The 16,895-nt window shown below is 66.9% G+C and overlaps 1 protein-coding gene across 5 annotated transcripts; it reads left to right on the forward strand.

The window, feature by feature from the left end:
* The first annotated feature begins 83 nt into the window (after positions 1-83).
* On the forward strand, positions 84-16,323 carry FRMD1 (FERM domain containing 1). Of its 5 annotated transcripts, XR_006542222.2 has the most exons (15): positions 85-399; positions 631-733; positions 868-983; positions 5,719-5,809; positions 6,279-6,358; positions 6,630-6,712; positions 7,506-7,692; positions 8,146-8,301; positions 8,545-8,610; positions 8,706-8,774; positions 9,416-9,590; positions 9,862-10,167; positions 11,415-11,497; positions 11,762-13,047; positions 14,909-16,323. XR_006542222.2 is itself a non-coding variant. In XM_044923978.2 (14 exons), the coding sequence occupies exons 3-14, from the start codon at positions 915-917 to the stop codon at positions 11,963-11,965; spliced, it is 1,569 nt and encodes a 522-aa protein (XP_044779913.1). In that variant the 5' UTR covers positions 85-399; positions 631-733; positions 871-914; the 3' UTR covers positions 11,966-14,672. The 5 variants fall into 5 exon arrangements, 3 of the variants coding, with proteins under 3 accessions (XP_044779913.1, XP_025150052.2, XP_025150051.2); XR_006542223.1 differs by lacking the exon at positions 14,909-16,323 and having other exon boundaries at positions 84-399; positions 9,862-10,606; positions 11,762-11,784; XM_044923978.2 differs by lacking the exon at positions 14,909-16,323 and having other exon boundaries at positions 871-983; positions 11,762-14,672.
* Positions 16,324-16,895: the final 572 nt, after the last annotated feature.

Below are 16,895 nucleotides of genomic sequence, written 5' to 3' on the forward strand. Positions count from 1 at the left end.
AAGGCCTTTGCATCTCCCCGCCCACAGCCCACGCCTTCCAAGCCCTGTGGGGCGGGACGTAAGGACAGAGAGAACCAAGTTCCCCGGAAAGGCCAGCCGCCCTCCGGGGCCTCCTGTCTGTGGCCTGGAAGCCTCTCCCAGCCCCACTCAGAGGGGCAGCTCAGGGCCCCCGGGCTCACCTGGGGTCAGACACTCGGCGTGCTGGCCGGCGGTGGGGGCGGAACCCACCTGTGGGCCCGCCTGTTCCCTGCGCTCCCAGCAGCTGAGAGGTCAGGAGCTCCACTCTTTAGGGCCTCCGGCCGGCACGGGACAGTGACCCAAACCTGAAGGCCAGGGCAGCCTTCGGGGAGACCTTGTCTGGGGACTGGCCTGGCTACCTCTGGGTTCACCTCGCTCCAGGTGTGAAGGCAGGCGGGGAACCATGGGCACCTGGGGCACCTGCCCCCGGGATGCCCCTCCAGCTCCTCCAGGCTTCCCCCCGGTGGCCCTGGGTCTGCGGTCCACGTCGGGGGCCTTGGGGCCATAATGGGGCCATGCCCAGTCCTCAACCTGGAGGAGGAGGTGGTCCGCCGGGGAGAGGGGTCAGCGGGAGCAGGGTGGAGCCAGCCACTGTGTTTATTTGCATTCCAGGCATCGCAGCTACTTAGGAGCCTGGACCTTGGCCTGGCCCCAGTGCCGGCGTTTGCCCAGCCAGAAGCTCACAGGGCGCTCGTCCCTGGAAGCTGGCAGCTGGGTGAGTCTGGGTGCGGCGCCCGGCCTGCGGCCAGACGGCAGAAGAGGGCCCTGTGCGTGGGGACACGCGGCCCCGTCCCTCTGGGGGCACGCTGGCTGCCACCGCTTCCCGGCCCTGACGAGTCCTCCCCACAGAAGCAGACGGAGGACCCTGGTCCCGAGAACCGCGCGCGCCCACCGGGATGGCAGCCGAGCTCCGGGAAGTCCTGGTGCTGCTGCCCCTGCAGGAGCGGCTGCGGCTGGCCGTGCGGGTGAGCGTGTGTGGGTGAGCGGAGGGCAGCAGGGCCTGGGGACGGGGGTGAGCGTGGAGGGGAGCAGGGCCTGGGGATGGGGGTGAGCGTGGAGGGGAGCAGGGCCTGGGGACAGGGGCGCTGTGGGTGAGCATGGAGGGGAGCAGGGCCTGGGGTCAGCAGGGGCCGGGGTGAGCGTGGAGGCGAGCAAGGCAGGGCTCTGCCTGGGGACAGCATGGGTTCAACCTATACCACTGGCCGCCCCACACCCCAGAGAAATGGACTCTGGCTCCAGCCGCCTTCATGGGGCGTGTGTCCCTCTTGCTCTGCAGCCCCTGGCTGTGGCTGAGGCTGAACACAGCCTGGAGCCCATGTCAGGCTGTGTCCTGGGACTGAGGGCTGCCCTCTCCCCCTGTGGTGCCCCGCATCCTGCTTGGTGCCCCTGCGGTGCCCCGCGTCCTGCCCTCTCCCCCGTGGTGCCCCGCATCCTGCCCTCTCCCCCTGCGGTGCCCGCGTCCTGCCCTCTCCCCCTGCAGTACCTGCGTCCTGCCCTCTCCCCCTGCGGTGCCCGCGTCCTGCCCTCTCCCCCTGCGGTGCCCAGCGTCCTGCCTGGTGCCCCTGCAGCGCCCAGTGTCCAGTGGGCTTATTTTGTCCTAGGGTCCCATCCCTTCTGAAGCCTCATCCCGGGACCTGGAGGGGTTGGGAGTGGACTGCGGGCAGCTGGGTCATAGGCCTGGAATAAGCACTACAGCTGGTTAGGGGACCAGGCTGAGACCCGGGCTATGAGAGTCAGGCCCCTCCCGCCCTGTCTGTGAGTGACCGTGAGGTCCTGCCTAGGGGAGGAGACCGCGGTCCGTCCTCCCATGAAGGGGAAAGTCGCGTTTACACAGCAGGTGTCCTCCCCAGACCCCAGAGCTTCCTGGCTCTCAGAACAGTGCCGTCACACGACCCAGGGCCTTCCTCCCCTCCGCCCTTCACTGTCCACTTCCGGCGTCCCTAGTGGCCAGGTTTCTCCTGAGGTCTCGGTCCCAAGTCTTCAGGGAGGGGCTCTCACACAAAGCCGCCCCCCAGCCCCGCCTCCCGCATAGTCCTGCCCTCCTCAGCGATGCCCACCGTGCGGGCCTCCCGTGGACACGAGGCTCGGACCCTGGAGCCCCCGCCTTCCCTGCGAAGGGCAGCCCCTGAGTGCTGGGCCGGGGGCGTGGGGCAGGGCTCCACCGGACGGTGTCCTGGGGCTCTCACGGCTCAGGCCGTCCTCTCAGGAGCCGTGTGCACTGCCACTTATGAACGCTCAGCAGGCACGGGGGCACAGCGGGCGCGGGCCCCGGGCGGAGGCTCTGAGGCAGCGAGCACCCCGCGGGCTCCCAGCAGACGGCCCGAGGTCTCAGGCCGAGAAGCCGCTGTTGTGCCCATGGCAGGGGTGATGTGCGCCGACTCTGGGTCTCGACTCGTCTGTGAGGACCGGCACAGCCCTGGGGACCAAGCTCGCCTCCCCACCGCCTGCCCCAGGGACCCTCCGCAGGCAGCCTCGGGGCCCCTGCGGGCGGCCAGCACCAGGCACGCAGGCGGGACGCTGCTCGCTCCGCCGTCCCTGGAAGGGGCTCCTGGAACACAGGAGGGACCGGAGCCCGCCCCCAGCACCCCGACAGGACGCCCCGGGGAGCGGCTGGCATGCGGGGCATGTGGGGCCTGGTCTGAGCACGCTGGTCTGAGCGGGGGCACACTGGGCAGGTGGCCGCGACAGACTCAGAGCCCGCTCCTGGGGCCTCCGGCGTTCAGCGGCTGGGGGTCAGTGACGGGCCGGGCGGTTCCAGCCGGGACCTTGTCATGGCTGCCGTCAGGGACGGGGTCTCCCACTCGCCCTGGGTGCTGAGCGGAAGTGACTCGCCTTCAGGTTCTTCTGCGCCTGGTGTGGCCCTCAGGGCGGCCGCTCTCCCGGGGGTCTGAGCTGCAGGCTCCTCTGACCCATCCTCTCTTCACCGTCCGGCCCAGGGCAGCCCCTTCCACGCTGACCCGAGCCCTGCTGTGTCGAGCTCTGCCCGCTCCCTTCGCCCTCCCCACACGCAGCCCAGGGGCCCTCCCCCGCACTGGTGTGACTTCCCAGATGGGGAAACTAAGGCCCAGGGTTGGGGGGAACTGGGAGCCCAGCTGGGAGCCCAGCTCTGTCCCAGAGCCTGTGTACGAGCTCGCTGGTGCAGGCCTGGCTGCCCCTGCCCACGGGGCAGGGCCCTGCTATGGTGGGCTGCTGGGGAGGGAGGGGGCAGCCCTCACCTGGCCAATGAAGGGAGTGATTCTGATGGTCATCCCTGACCGTGAGGAGGAAGCTCCTGCTTCTGCACCTCCTTCCTGGGAACGCGGGGTGGAGGGGGCATGGGAGACAAGGGTGCAGGAAGCTGCCATCCACAGGGACGCGTCTGTCTCGCGAGCTCAGCTGGCACGGGTGCTCGGGCCCCATGCATGGACTCTGTCTCTCTTTCCTCGCTGCTCCCCTCGCCGGCCCAACCCGTCTTAGTCGACTTTAGAGGCACAGAGACGGGCCTAGGGAGCTGGCTGCTCCCGGAAGGGGAGTCCTCATGGAAGGGTTTTTGGCGTTGGTGGTGTTCTGTTTCTCAGTTGTGTCCGACTCTGCGACCCCATGAATCGCAGCACACCAGGCCTCCCTGTCCATCACCAACTCCCGGAGTTCACTGAGACTCACGTCCATTGAGTCAGTGATACCATCCAGCCATCTCATCCTCTGTCGTCCCCTTCTCCTCCTGCCCCCAATCCCTCCCAGCATCAGGGTCTTTTCCAATGAGTCAACTCTTCACATGAGGTGGCCAAAGTATTGGACTTTCAGCTTCAACATCAGTCCTTCCAATGAACACCCAGGACTGATCTTTAGGATGGACTGGTTAGATCTCCTTGCAGGCCAAGAGACTCTCAAGAGTCTTCTCCAACACCACAGTTCAAAAGCATCAGTTCTTCAGCGCTCAGCTTTCTTCACAGTCCAACTCTCACATCCATACATGACCACTGGAAAAACCATAGCCTTGACTAGACGGACCTTTGTTGGCAAAGTAATGTCTCTGCTTTTGAATATGCTGCCTAGGTTGGTCGTAACTTTCCTTCCAGGAGTAAGGGTTCACTGTGTCCTTAGAGCTGCTGCAGGCCGTGGGGAGGGGGCAACAGGAGGACTTGGGGGAGGAGGGGAGGGAGGTGCTAGGTGTGGCCCCGCCCACGTGAGCCTGGCTCCACAGGGACCCTCGGGGGCAGGTTCCCTGGAGGACGCATGTCTAGAAGGAAGGTGAGCCCGACAACGCAGACACAGAGCTCGGCTGTGGCGAGCCCCACAGGCTCCCCGCCCGGGGCCTGCAACCCAGGGCCAGCTTAGTTCCAGGCACGTGCACGCCGGGCTGAGAGCACTGGCGGACCCCGTGTTTACCTGCACTGCGGCTTCACACCGAGCGTCAGGAGACAATGGCTGGGAAGACCCAGATGGTGAATCACCATCCTGGCAGGCTGAGGGATCGACCCTCAACAAGTCAGATGGACAGTGGCAAGACCGGCCCCCCAGGAACTGACCACTAAGAGGCGGGACGCCCCTCTGAAGACAGTGTGGGTGCCATGATGACAGAGCTTCCCGACGTCCCAGGAGCCATGGCCTCCCCAGGAAGCCTGCAGCAGTGTCCTTGGACACCCCAGGCCAGGCCCCATGCTCAGCACGCGGGGCCACTGCACTCCAGCCCCACTGTGCTCCAGCCCCACGGCCGCCCTGGGGTGAACGGGTCCATGACCTGCGGCCTCCACAGCCAGCCTCCCACGCACAGACTCAGCGCCGCAAGGTAGCTTCCATCTGTTGGGCCCAACCACCAGCCCGGGGAAACGCAGACGGAGGCCCAGAGGCACCCAGGAGACATGTTGGCCACGGGGGACAGCACCTGGGTGCCCCCAAGTTGAGGCCTTGAGCTCTGTCCAACCAACAAAGCAGGAAAACGCTGACATTCGTGAAACCACTGGGAATTTAAACCTGTGGGATGTTTGGTATAATGGGCTTTTTAGGCGGACTGAAGCGTTTTTGGACTGAAGCGTTTTTGGACAACAGAAAGCAGACCGAGCGAGCGCACGCCCTCCTCTGGGCACACGCGGGAGAAGGGCCGCTTGGGTTCTGACGGTGCAGGGTGGACACATACCCAAGATGGGCCGCGCGGAGCTGGGAGGGGTGGGGAGGTGGCAGGGCTGGGGGCTCGGCCTGGGCCTGGAGGCCAGCAGGAGGTGCCTGTGGCAGGAGTGCGGCGGGGGGAGCCACAGACCACCCCCCCGCACCAGAGGCTCCTTTCAGGGGTGCCCAGGAGTGGCCTAGTGACGTTGGCTTAGGGTGGGGAGGCGTGGGGGCACCCAGCCTCCGTCCCTGGAGGAGGCCAGCTCTCTCTGGGGTTGGGAGGCATGCGGGCACCCAGCCTCCATCTCTGGAGGGGACGGGCTCTCTCTGGGGTCAGGAGGCATGAGGACACCCAGCCTCTGTCCCTGGAGGGGGCGGGCTCTCTCTGGGGTTGGGCACCCCCTCCCTCTTTCACAGGAGGCCCACTGCATGCAGGGACACCTGGCTGTCAGCCCAGGAGCCTCCGGGGACCCTGAGCGCTGACCCCGCTGGGTGGGAAGCCCCTGAGCCAGGCCCCTGCGCACCAGCTCTGCTCGGTGGAGCCCCTCCTTGCACCCCCGCCCTCCCGGGGGCTACCCTGCTCTGCGCCCTGAGGGCCTCCTGCCCCTCCCACAGGTGCAGGCCACGGGGCGTGAGCTCTTTCAGCAGGTGTGCGACCTGACCGGCATCAGGGAAGCCCACTTCTTCGGCCTCAGCGTGGTCAGAAGTAAGCAAGCACCGCCCAGCGACCCCGGGACCCCGACCCGTTCCCAGGGCAGGGGTGGGGGGCGCTCAGGGCAGACGATCCCCGGCCTCTGCCTGGTGCCCCGCCATGCCGTGCTCCAGGCGCATGCGGGGATTCCTCCTCACTGCATCAGAGCACACACGTGCTCACACAGGCACAGTCACATGCACACTTGCACACATAGTCACACACATACTCAAGTATCCACATGCACACATGATCACACTCATGCACACCATCTCACGTTTACATGCTTCTACATTCATACCCATGCACCACTCACACACACTCACATTATACTTACATGCACATTCTCGCATGCACACACTCACTCACACGTGTTTACACATTCTCACACTGGTGCACACAGGCACACGCACGGCGGCACTCATGTGCATGCACACACACACACTCCCAGCACGCTCTGCCCAGGCCCCGCCTCTCTTCGTAGACAACGAGCATGTCTTCATGGATCTGGAGCAGAAGCTCAGCAAATACTTCTCCAAGGACTGGAAGAGAGAGACACGCGGAGTAAGTCAGAGCCTGGGCTGCTGGCCCTCGAGCAGCCCGTCCCCTGGGTCGTGGCATGGAGTCGGTCTTGAGGGTGCAGGCGAGTGCCCCGACTGTTTTGGATGCTTGCTTTCCCCTCTACCAACGTGACATAAAGCCACAAGCAGCCCGCAGGACGCACGTGGGCTCAGGCTGGTCTGCGGGGATGGGGGTGGTGGCTCCGTCCGGCACGCCAGCCGGCGGTCAGCCCCCACCCCAAGGCCTCAATGAGGCCTGCGCTCCACGCTTCCAGCCCCAGGGCCGTGGCAGGCCGGGCGCCCCCTTCGTGGCCTTCCTCGGGGTGCAGTACTACGTGGAAAACGGAAGGCTTATCAGGTAGGAGCTCGCTGTTCTCATGCCGTCCTGGAAGGTGATGAGCTGTCAGGCCGCGGCCACTGAGGCTGGAGGGGAGGGTGGTGGGCAGCCAGTGTTTGCAATCAGATGCGTGTGAGGACCAGGGTACAAACGAGCGCATTTCAAGCGCACATGTCTTTATGCCCTGGGCTTAGGCTTTTCCCCAGTGGGTGGGGCAGGGTCTGAGGGTTCCTGCGCAAGTGGGGGGCTGCTCTCCTGCTGGTGTCCCCCCGGGCGGGCACATTGCAGGCTCCTCCTGAGCTCCTGGGCTGGGTTCCTGAGAGAACCCCCTGGAGCCTGTGTGGGGTAACAGGGGCCCTGGAACCCGGGCCTAGGCCTGGGGGTAAGCAGGGCCTGGGGCCAGGAACCACCCCCCAGCGTGTGAGCTGGGCCCCCACAAGCCTGCCCAGGTGCGCGAGGTTCTGGAAGAGTCTCAGGGTGCGATCAGGCAGGTTGGGGGGAGGGAGGGTGGCCCTGTGCCATGGGGCCAGTCACGCCACTGGTGTTAGAAGTGGACTTGGCCCTGGGTGCCCTGCCCCCTGCGGTGCAGGGAGTGAGCAGAGAAAAGGGGCCCACCCTGGGGCGTGGGCGGCTGCAAACCCATCTGCAGGCCGGTCCCTGGGCCCTGCTCACCCGGAGTCTCAGGAGCCGCACATCCACCTGTGTCTGCCCCGCCGCCAGGCCCGGAGAGCCCGGGGTGACCGGTCGGGGTCCAGGAGGCCGAGGGACGCGGGGGTGGCCCCTGAGCCCGGCCCGCCCGCCCACCCGCCCGCAGGGACCGCGCGGCCCGGCACCTGTACTACCACCACCTGAAGGAGCGCGTGCTGGGCTCGCAGTGCGTCCACCGCGAGGAGGCCTACTTCCTGCTGGCCGCCTACGGGCTGCAGGCCGACCTGGGCAACCACCGCCGGTTAGCGCACGCCGGCCGCTACTTCCAGCCGCAGGCCTACTTCCCGCAGTGGGTGAGGGTCTCTCTCCCTCCCGGGGGCGGGGGTCCACGGGAGGGGGGGAGTGGGGGTGAAGGGCAGGGGAGCGGGTGGGGGTCGGGTCCGGGGAAAGTTCACGGAGGCGGGAGAGTCCACTGGGGGCGGGGGAGGTTGGGGGCATCCACAGCGGGGCGGAGCCCATGGGGGGCGGGGTCCACCGGGGCCGGGAGTCCACAGGGGTGGGGGGGCAGCGCCCATGGGGGCGGGGGTGGGGGGACCACGGGGGTGAGGGGTGAGGGGGGAGTCCACCGGGGGGCTGGGGGTGGAGTCCACGTATGTGAGGGTATCCACTGGGGGCGGGGTATCCACAGGGGGCGGGGTGGGGGCGGGGAGCGGGAGGAGTCCAGGGGGGCAGAGTCCACGCGGGGCCAAGGGGGTCCATCAGAGAGGGGCGGGCGCAGGCTGGACCAGGCTGCGGTCCGCCCACAGCTCATCGCCAAGAGGGGCAGCGCCTATGTCCTCAGACACACGCCCGCCCTGCACCGCGAGCAGCGCGGCCTGAGCCCCCGGGAGGCCGAGCTGCGCTTCATCCGGGAGGCTTGCCGGCTGGAGGACGTCCCCGTGCACTTCTTCAGGCTCTACAAGGTCCCTGCCGGATGGGGGGGCACGCCTCCCCAGGGCCGGGAGAGGCTGAGCCCCCGGGGCCCACCAGGATGGGGGAGGGGGTCAGCGTCCCCACAGCCATCCCGGGACCATGACCCAAGGCCAGAGGGGAAGCGGGAGGAGGCCTGGGGACCCCAACTCAGCCTGCAGACTCCCCTATCCACCACTGAGGATCTGTGGGAAGGTCCACGGGCCTCGACCTCACTGACATCCGTGTGCCTTTAGGATAAGAAGGACGACCGACCCACCGTCGTCCTGGGCCTGACGCTCAGAGGGGTGCAGGTGTTCCAGGTGACTGCAGGGGCCCTCTCCCCCGGCCCCACCCCAAGCGCTGGCCTTGCCCCTCCCCTGGCTGACTGTGGACGCGGCCGACTGCTGTCTTGCAGGAGGTGAACCACACCCCACAACTGCTCTACGACTTCCCCTGGCCCCACGTTGAGAAGCTGGCCTTTCTGGTGCGTGTCCGAGGGTTAAGGTTAGGGGGTGGGCCTCTGCCCCCAGGGGAGCCTGGCAGACACTTGTCCTAAAGGGCATTGACCAGGCACGTCATCGCCCACAAGTGCAGGCCCAGCCTGAGGTCTGCGTCGGGGGCGGGGGGCGGTCAGGCCTTGGAGACAGTCCCCGCCCTGGAAGCGCCCTCCTGAGGGGCCAGCTGCCCGGTTCTTGTCACCAGGAGAACTTCTGCCTCCTGGGTGGGGACAATAAAGGAGTCAGCAAGGGGCCATGGAAACCCTGTACCACGGGTTCCACTTGTAGACCTCACGGCTGGGCCTGCACCCGGCAGGGGCGGAGGGTGGGCGCTGGGGGTGGGCTGGGCCTGGCACCTGGCAGGGGCTGAGGGTGGGCACTGGGGGCGGGCGGGCCATCGGCTCCTTCTCAGGCCTCAGGCACCCCACATGCTGTGGGCCCAGGGGTCCAGACTCCCCCAGCCCAGAGCAGAGGGCCCCACGCTACAGCTGCTCTCAGCCCCCAACCCTGCTCCAGGCGAAAGCGGAGAGCGAGACAGAGACTGGGAGGGAGCCTCCCAGCGCCAGGCCTGGCCATGCCGCCGCCTGGTTTCCTCGTGACGTCACAGCCGGGACTCCTCTCTGCTCAGGGCGAGAGGTTCGAGCTCTGGCCACACGGGCAGCCCGCGGCCCGGAAGCTTGTGTACCACACGGGCTGCGCCTGGCGCTCCCGCCACCTGCTGCGCCTGGTCCGTACCAGCCACCAGCTGCACCTGGGCCTGCAGCAGGCGCGCCAGCAGCTGCAGCAGCTTGAGGAGGCGGAAGGTGGGTGCCATCCCCACCCCGCCCGCAGGCCGCCCGTGTGCGTGCGCTCAGGCTGAGACGCAAGAGCCCTGGGGCAGAGAGGACGAGGCCGGGTGACAGCTTCCGCCCGGGCTGCGGGCGGTGACGGCGGACACGGGGGCCCTGCTCTCGGGTGGCACTTCCCTCCCCACCACCACACCTCCGGGGAGGCCTTGGCTCGAAGGGCCTGGCGGCGGGCTGGACCCCAGGGCTTCCCGCGCTGTTCTCACGGCCGCTGCCCCTCCCCGCACAGAGAAGCAGTGCTACCGGGAGTCCTACGTCAGTGACGCGCGGGACGGCACCCAGGACCCGGAGCCGGCCGGCAGCGGGGACCACGCAGGGGCAGACCAACGTCCCCCGAGTCTCTGCTCGCTCCTCTCGGCCGGCAGCTGCTGCAGCTCCCACGCACCGGCCTTCGAGGTCGACCCCCAGCGGGCGGGGCCCGAGGAGCCCGGCGAGATGTCGGTGGACGACCCCGAGGGGGTCACGGCGCTCCCCAAAGAGGAGCCCCCTTGCAGCCCGAGCACCAGCCGGAGCAGCCCTGGCTGCGGCGGCAGAGGTGGGCACGCGGGGTCCCCCCGGGGCCAGGGGAAGCGGAGCCTGCCACCCGGCTAGATCCTGGCTGAACCATCGCTGTGGGCACCACTGGAGGCCAGGGTGTGCGTGACCCTGGTTCCTGGGCACTCGGTCACATGGCAGTCCCTGCACCAGGGGGCAGACGGGGAGGGGCAGGGAGGACCGGGCTCCCTGCAGCCACGGCAGGTGGCGGCCCCTGCCCCCCTGAGCCGGTCCCTTGTAGGGAGCCGGCCCGGCCATCACCCCTCGTTAAAGACCCCACCGCGGGAAGGCGTTCCACCAGCTTTCTCTCTTGCTGCCCCCAGGGTTAGCAGAAGTCACGTGAGGGGAGGCCACTGATCATACTCCGCCACTTGTGGGAGTCCCAGGACCAAGAGCCCACCCAGCTTAGCGTGGTCCTGGTCCTCAGAGATGCTTCCACAGTAGGTCTGGGAGTGGGGGGCCCTGAAGGGGTCACCCCAGGAAGGTTACACAGACTCTGCCAGTCCCTGGGTGTCTGTAGCACCTTGGAGAGTGGACGTGATGAGTGCAAGGGCCCCGCCACCCAGGTCCACCTAGAGTCACCCAAGGTTAGGCAGGGGTACCCAGCACCACCCAAGGCCACCCAGAGTCACTCAGGTCACCTAGGGTCACCCAGCATCATTCAGGATCACCCAGTGATCACTCAGTGTCACACCCAGGGTCACACAGTGGGTTTGGGTCAAGCCGCCCTGTCCACTTCACCTTCTGAGTGTCTGGTCCTCCGGTAAAGGACAGATTGGCCTCCATCCCTGAGGTGTTGTCCGAGCGTGTGATCTGTGATCCAGCGTAAGCAGTAATGTTAGTAATAGTAACGTGGCGTCTTCCTGGATGTCAGAGCTTGGACAACCTCAGCAGCCAGGGTGGAAGGACGGGCAGCGGGAACTGGCAGGCAGGCATGGGGGTAGGGGGGCTCCTGGGGGACCATCTGAGGGGAGTAGCCCAGGTCGCCCACAGAAGCCATCGTTTCTTAAAGGGGCTCTGACCCCTCACATGGGGAACGTGTGTGATAGTCTTTGGGGTTGCAGGTGAGCTGCAGGCAGGGGTCCGAGGTCACAGACCGCCGCTCTGCAACCCCAGGCCTGGGGGTGGGCGGCGTGCGAGCCACAGACATGCCCAGTCTGGTCTCCGAGGCGGGTCCTGGGGTAGGCCCCCTCTGCCGGGAGCAGGGGGGTGTCCTCAGGACCTGCTCACACCCCCTTGCCCCCGCAGCCTCCCCGCAGCAGCCGCTGGCCGTGGTGCGGGTCACGCTGGTCAGCATGAGGGCCCCGAGGGCGGAGGCCACCCTGCACCAGGTCGGTCCCCCGTGGGCCAGGCAGCTGGCTCTCTCCCTGCTCTCCAGTCAGGCCAGGGGCCCCCCCAGAGGGCCTTCGGGAGACTTGGTGGGCAGTGGAGGGCGGGTGAGGCTTTGGGGGACGAGGCAGGTGGGGGACTGAGAGCTTGGCCTGGAGTATGGGGGTCTTCCTGGGTGTGTGTGTGAGTTAAGGGGGGCGGGAAGTGGAAGGGAGCTAGACCACTACGGGGCAGCTACGGGACAGCCTCGTGGTCTCTGCCTGCAGATCCTGGAGGCCAAGGCGGCAGCTGGACACGCAGACCAGCACAGCCGAAGCCTGGACCACACGCGCCCTGAGCCTGCCCCACGCCCAGCACCCCGCAGCCGTGCCCTCAGCCGAGCGCTGGACCCTGGGCTGAGGGGGTCCGTGAACTCCCTGTCCCCCAGTCGGCTCCAGAAGGACCAGCTCCCGGAGGAATTTGTGGTGTAGACGCCTCCGGGGGCTGCTTCACCACCGGGGGGCTCGGTCCACGCCACCTGCTCCACCCGCCTGGGGCTCTGTCCCTGCAGCGTGGCTCCATCCACTTGGGGCTCCGCCTGCCCCCCGGCTCAGTCCCTCTGTCCACCCGAGCCGCCACCCCGAGGCCCCCACCTCCCTGGCCACACTGAACGCGGCCTCTTCACCTGCACAGGTGTGGGCCAGCTCTGACTGCCAGGCCTGGAGGTGCCCAGCAGGCCTCACCTGCCCTGCCATGGGGACCATGGCCAGTCTGAGCTCCTTCCATCCGCCTCCAGGAGGCAGAAGCCAAAGCTTGGGGGTCCGGTCCCCGCTCAGTGGGGTGTGTGCTGACTCCAACCTGCAGGGAAGGGGTCTTAGCAAGCTTCCCAGGAGCCTGAAGCTCAGGGTCAATGTTGTGGTCACTGCACTGGCCACAGGCTCCCCAGCCCACCCTCTCTGCAGCGCCTGCCACTCAGTCCTGGGCCCGCTGGACAGAGGCCCCTGGGGGAGGTGTGGGCCCAGCTACGTAGGCCCAGACCCCTGGTGGACCCCACCCTGTCTGCTGTGTATACAGGAGGCACTGGGCCTGGAACCGCAGGGCTGCGTGGACACTGGTCCCGGGAGCTCATGAATCTGGCGACAGGAAGTGGGAGGGGCAAGCTTGGCCACAGTTCCCTCTGAGGGGATGGAAGGAATGTTCCAGAAGGAAGCCTTGAGTGTCCTCCTTTTGCGTCACAAGTCAGGCTCTGAAGGAGGCCCCCTGCCCACCTCCAGCCCCAGTGTCCGTCCGGCCCCAGGCCATCTAGATGTCAGGCAGCCCTGGCCTCTGGTCGGGTCAGCCCCGGTCACCACAACCCTGGGCCGTTTGTGGCCACCGCCCCCTCCCCGCATCAGGAGGCCGAGCCGGAGGTCGGGGGAGATGGAGCGAGACCTCCCCCTGAGCTTCACCACCTCTTCGCTTGGCATCACTGGCGGCTGAACGGCTGAGTGGCGTTTCACAGGGATTTCTGGAAAAGCACGCTGAGAGACTTTGACCCTCGCTGGAGGCTGCACTGTGGGTGCCTGAGAGGCAGGTGAGGCCCAGCGTCCTGCTTGGTGTGGGCCCGCCGGGCGAGGGGCGCCAGGAAGGCGGGCTGCAGATGTGCTGTCTCCCGTCAGAGTCAGGGCAGCCACCGCTGGGCTGAGACACGGCCCCGCCATCCCACCCGGAGGGCCCTACGTGTGTGGGCCCTTGAAGCCGTCCACCTGAAGGCCGGTGCAGAGGGGCTGGGCTGGGCCCAGCTGGGGCAGGGACCCGCCTTGTGCTGGCGTTCTGTCTTCCCAGACGTTCTGGTGCACGTCTCACCTGCCTCCTGACCCCAGATGGGCCCCTGCCTCCCTTCCAGAGGCTCTGGGGGGCCGCTCTGGACAGGTGGGGCTCCACTGGCAATGCCAGCCTGAGGCAGGTGACAGGCACCTGGGTGCGGGCAGCGTGGCTTAACCCACTACAGGTCCTCCGGCCTTCCCCCTTGCAGCCCTCCGCCCTCTTTGGTTGCACTGACCTGTGTGGTTCCAAGCGCTGTGCCCGAGATGGCACTGTCCCCCCAGTTCAGGATGGAACCTGAGCCCAGGGGGCAGAGGGTGCAGCCCAGTCTTAACTGGGCCTCTGGGTCCTTTCTGTGAAAGGAGTCTTGTTTGTGCACACACCGGGCACAAATAAAGAGCTGGATGCTGGCCCGTGTCTGCACCTGGACGGCCCGTGCTGGGTGGGCAGGGAGGCGCGGCCACACTGGTGCCCAGTTGTCCTGGTGAAGGTTCCTGGATTTCACCCTGTGAGGAAACAACTCTGTGTGGCGGAAGGAGCTTGGCAGGAAGGCCAGCCCTCACCATTGGAGCTCACGTTGATCTATTTCCTTTTTTGAAGAAGTGTGACAAGAAACCCACCCTCACCTGTGGTGTGGGGTTGCTCAAGGGGCTGGCCAACAGGATGACCTGGGCCAGTCAGGGCAGCCTCTCCCCTAGGCGGGAGTCACCCAGGAGGTCAGGTGCAGCCCGGGAAGGTGGCACACGGGGGCAGCCCTCCCAGCGCGCAGCGTGGTCAGCACCAGGGTCCGCTGTGGTGGGACTGGACCTCTGGGGCTGCCCGTCAGTCCTGGGAGCAGGGGGTGCCCACACGCCCGGCTGGGCTCCTGCAAACAGGGCTCCCAAGGACACCCAATGCTGTGGCCACACAATCAGGCAGCGAGGACGGAGGCGGGGCACCCGGAGATCTCAGGTGGGGGCGCAGCCCTGCTTCTCTGCGAATTCCTGAGGTCACACCGGGACGGTCCTCGTGGTAGGACACGAGGCCACATCTGCCCTGATCCGGGGTCCACGATGATCTTTTTTCCTATAAAGGAGCTTGTGGGAGCGAGAGCCCAGCCCGATGAACTGCTTTGCTGTCGCGCAGAGCTGAGCGTCAGGTTGGGGCCAGGACCCACACACACCCCTAGGCGTGCCCGCGTGTGCACACGAACGCAGGCGCATGTGATGAGTGGACACGGAGCAGAGGAGGAGGGACGCCCTCTTTAGAGCTCCCGCCCCAGCACGAGGAGTGGGGCGGCCAGCACAGGGCGCTGCGGCCCTGGGGGCGGGGCTGCCTTGGAGGGGGCGTGTCTGGGAAGGGGGCGGGGCTCGGGGGCCTGTTGGGAGCGGTGCTGTCTGCGGAGGGGCGGGGCCCAGGGCGGGGCCTGTTGGCGGCGGCGCTGCCTGCGGAGGGGGCGTGTCTGGGAAAGGGGCGGGGCTCGGGGGGCCTGTTGGGAGCGGTGCTGTCTGCGGAGGGGCGGGGCCCGGGGCGGGGCCCAGGGCGGGGCCTGTTGGCAGCGGCGCTGCCTGCGGAGGGGGCGTGTCTGGGCGGAGGGGCGGGGCCTGTGGGGGCCAACGCGTCCAGCCTGCCCTTCTGTTACCCTGATCCAGCCCAGCCTGGCGGAGGGCTGCCAGCGCCAGGGCCGAGGGAGGCCGGCCCAGCACCCTGTGTCCTCGCAGACGGAGGCACCGCTGCTGACCCGGAAACCACCAGATCTCCGTTCCTATTTCTGCGCTCCCTCTGGGCCTTGTGGAGACGCAGAAAACTGTGCCCAGTGTCCACTCAGCAGCAGGCCATCTGTGGTGGTTGGGCAAGTACGGGATGGTCAGAGGCCGGGAGGGGCCTCGCTGTGGTCGCCAGCCCCTCCCTCAGCGGCCTCCCTCCGTCTCTGCCCACCAGGGGGCAGCAGAAGGCCAGGGCTGGAGCAGGAGAGGAAGGAGGCCTCTTAAGGACATCAGAAAAACCATCCTTTCATTTTGCCTAAATTAGACCAAAGGCCTTTCAGGCAAAGCAGATACTGGAGAGACCCAGAAAGACAGCTGAGAGCGGTGGACGGGCTGTGGTCTTCACAGAAAGCCATCAGGGCTGCTGGTGGACCGACTCACCCTCACCCGAGGGCTCTGCGGGCCCCAGGGCTGTGGCAGGGGGCTTCCTCACATGCCTCCCTCCACACTTGTCAGGACGGACAGGGAAGCCCCCAGGTTCCTTCTGGACTGTGAAGCATGGGCAGATGGCTCAGGAAGTACAAGCCAGACATGACCACAGCTCCCCCAGCCCTGCCAGCTCGCTTTGATGGAGGTCACACTGAAAGCGGGTCATCCTTACGAGAGACCCGAGGGCTTGCTCAGGGCTCGCTCCCGGGCCAGCCACCAGCTGCTGGGGCCTGGGAGCCTGCATGCTGATGATTCCCCGGGGGACGCGGCTCCCCAAGGTGCCGCCCCACGGGAGAACCGGGAGGCGTCCCCCAGCTATGCTCAGGCAGCCATCCCCCCACCCAGGGCCCCTGCGGTGTAGACTCCCCAGAGCCGGCAGGCGGGGCAGGCTGACCACCAGGCCGGCAGGGCTGGGCCTTGGGCCCCGCTGGCATGTTCACTGGGTGACACCGTTTGGAAAAATTTGCAGAACCAGGACTTTTCTAACCGTTAAGTGATTAGGCTGGCTGTGTCTCCACCTAGCTTGCGTTCCATGACCCTCCCCGTGGTACAGTTTGGTGGGAAATACCCGCAGGGTTCACAGTGACCGCCAGGAGGAGGACCCCCTGGCCGCAGGCTTGGCCAGGGGATCTGGGTCACGTCTCGTGAGGACCTTGACCTCCGGTGCAGGGCTGGAATGGCAGGAAGGCAGGCCCTCCCGTGGGGGGTGAAGGGGGCCGGCCCAAACCTCAGCATCAGGAGACTCGGGAGAAAGCAGTGTTTTCCTGGATCAAGGACTCATCAAAGACACACCAGAAAGGGCGGGGGTGCGGTCGGACAAAGTGGTGGAATGCTGTGCTTATTTGTGCTATTCGAAGGCTTTTTAGAAGCTTTGACGTTGTGACCTGATGGTGTCGAGCTTTTCTCTGTGTCTGCGTAGCCCGTTCTCTTCCCGCAGGAGGCCGTCACTCTCTGTTTACAAATGTGAGATCAGGCGGCAGGCCCAGACCCCTGGGCCCACCAAGGCCCCGGCTCTCAGACGGGATGGGTCCCAGCGCCCTCTGCTCCCTGCTTCCCCCATGGGGCTGGATTCCCGTGAACACAAACCCCACTTTCCCCCAAGAGCAAATGTAGAAACATACCCACCATTCATAGACCTCGGCCACTGGGAACGGCCTCAGCGCCTCAGGAAACTCATGGGCGTGGCTGGAGGTGGGGCCTCGGGGAGGTGGGGGGCTCGGGGAGGTGGGGTGGGGTGCATCACAGGACTTGGGCGCTGGGCGGGCAGCTCAGCCTGGCGCTGGGCGAGCGTGTCCAGGAGGCAGGTTCCCCAAAGTGATGACAAGGCCCCAAAGCAGGTATCGGCATCCTGAGGGCGGGCAGCTCCTCCCTCAGCCGTCCCTGCGTCAGGCCCTCCCGGGACAGCAGGACAGGGGCACCTGGGTCTAATGGGAGGTTCAGTGGA

This window comes from Bubalus bubalis, chromosome 10 (assembly GCF_019923935.1).
Source record: "Bubalus bubalis isolate 160015118507 breed Murrah chromosome 10, NDDB_SH_1, whole genome shotgun sequence".
Taxonomy (NCBI): Eukaryota; Metazoa; Chordata; class Mammalia; order Artiodactyla; family Bovidae; genus Bubalus; species Bubalus bubalis.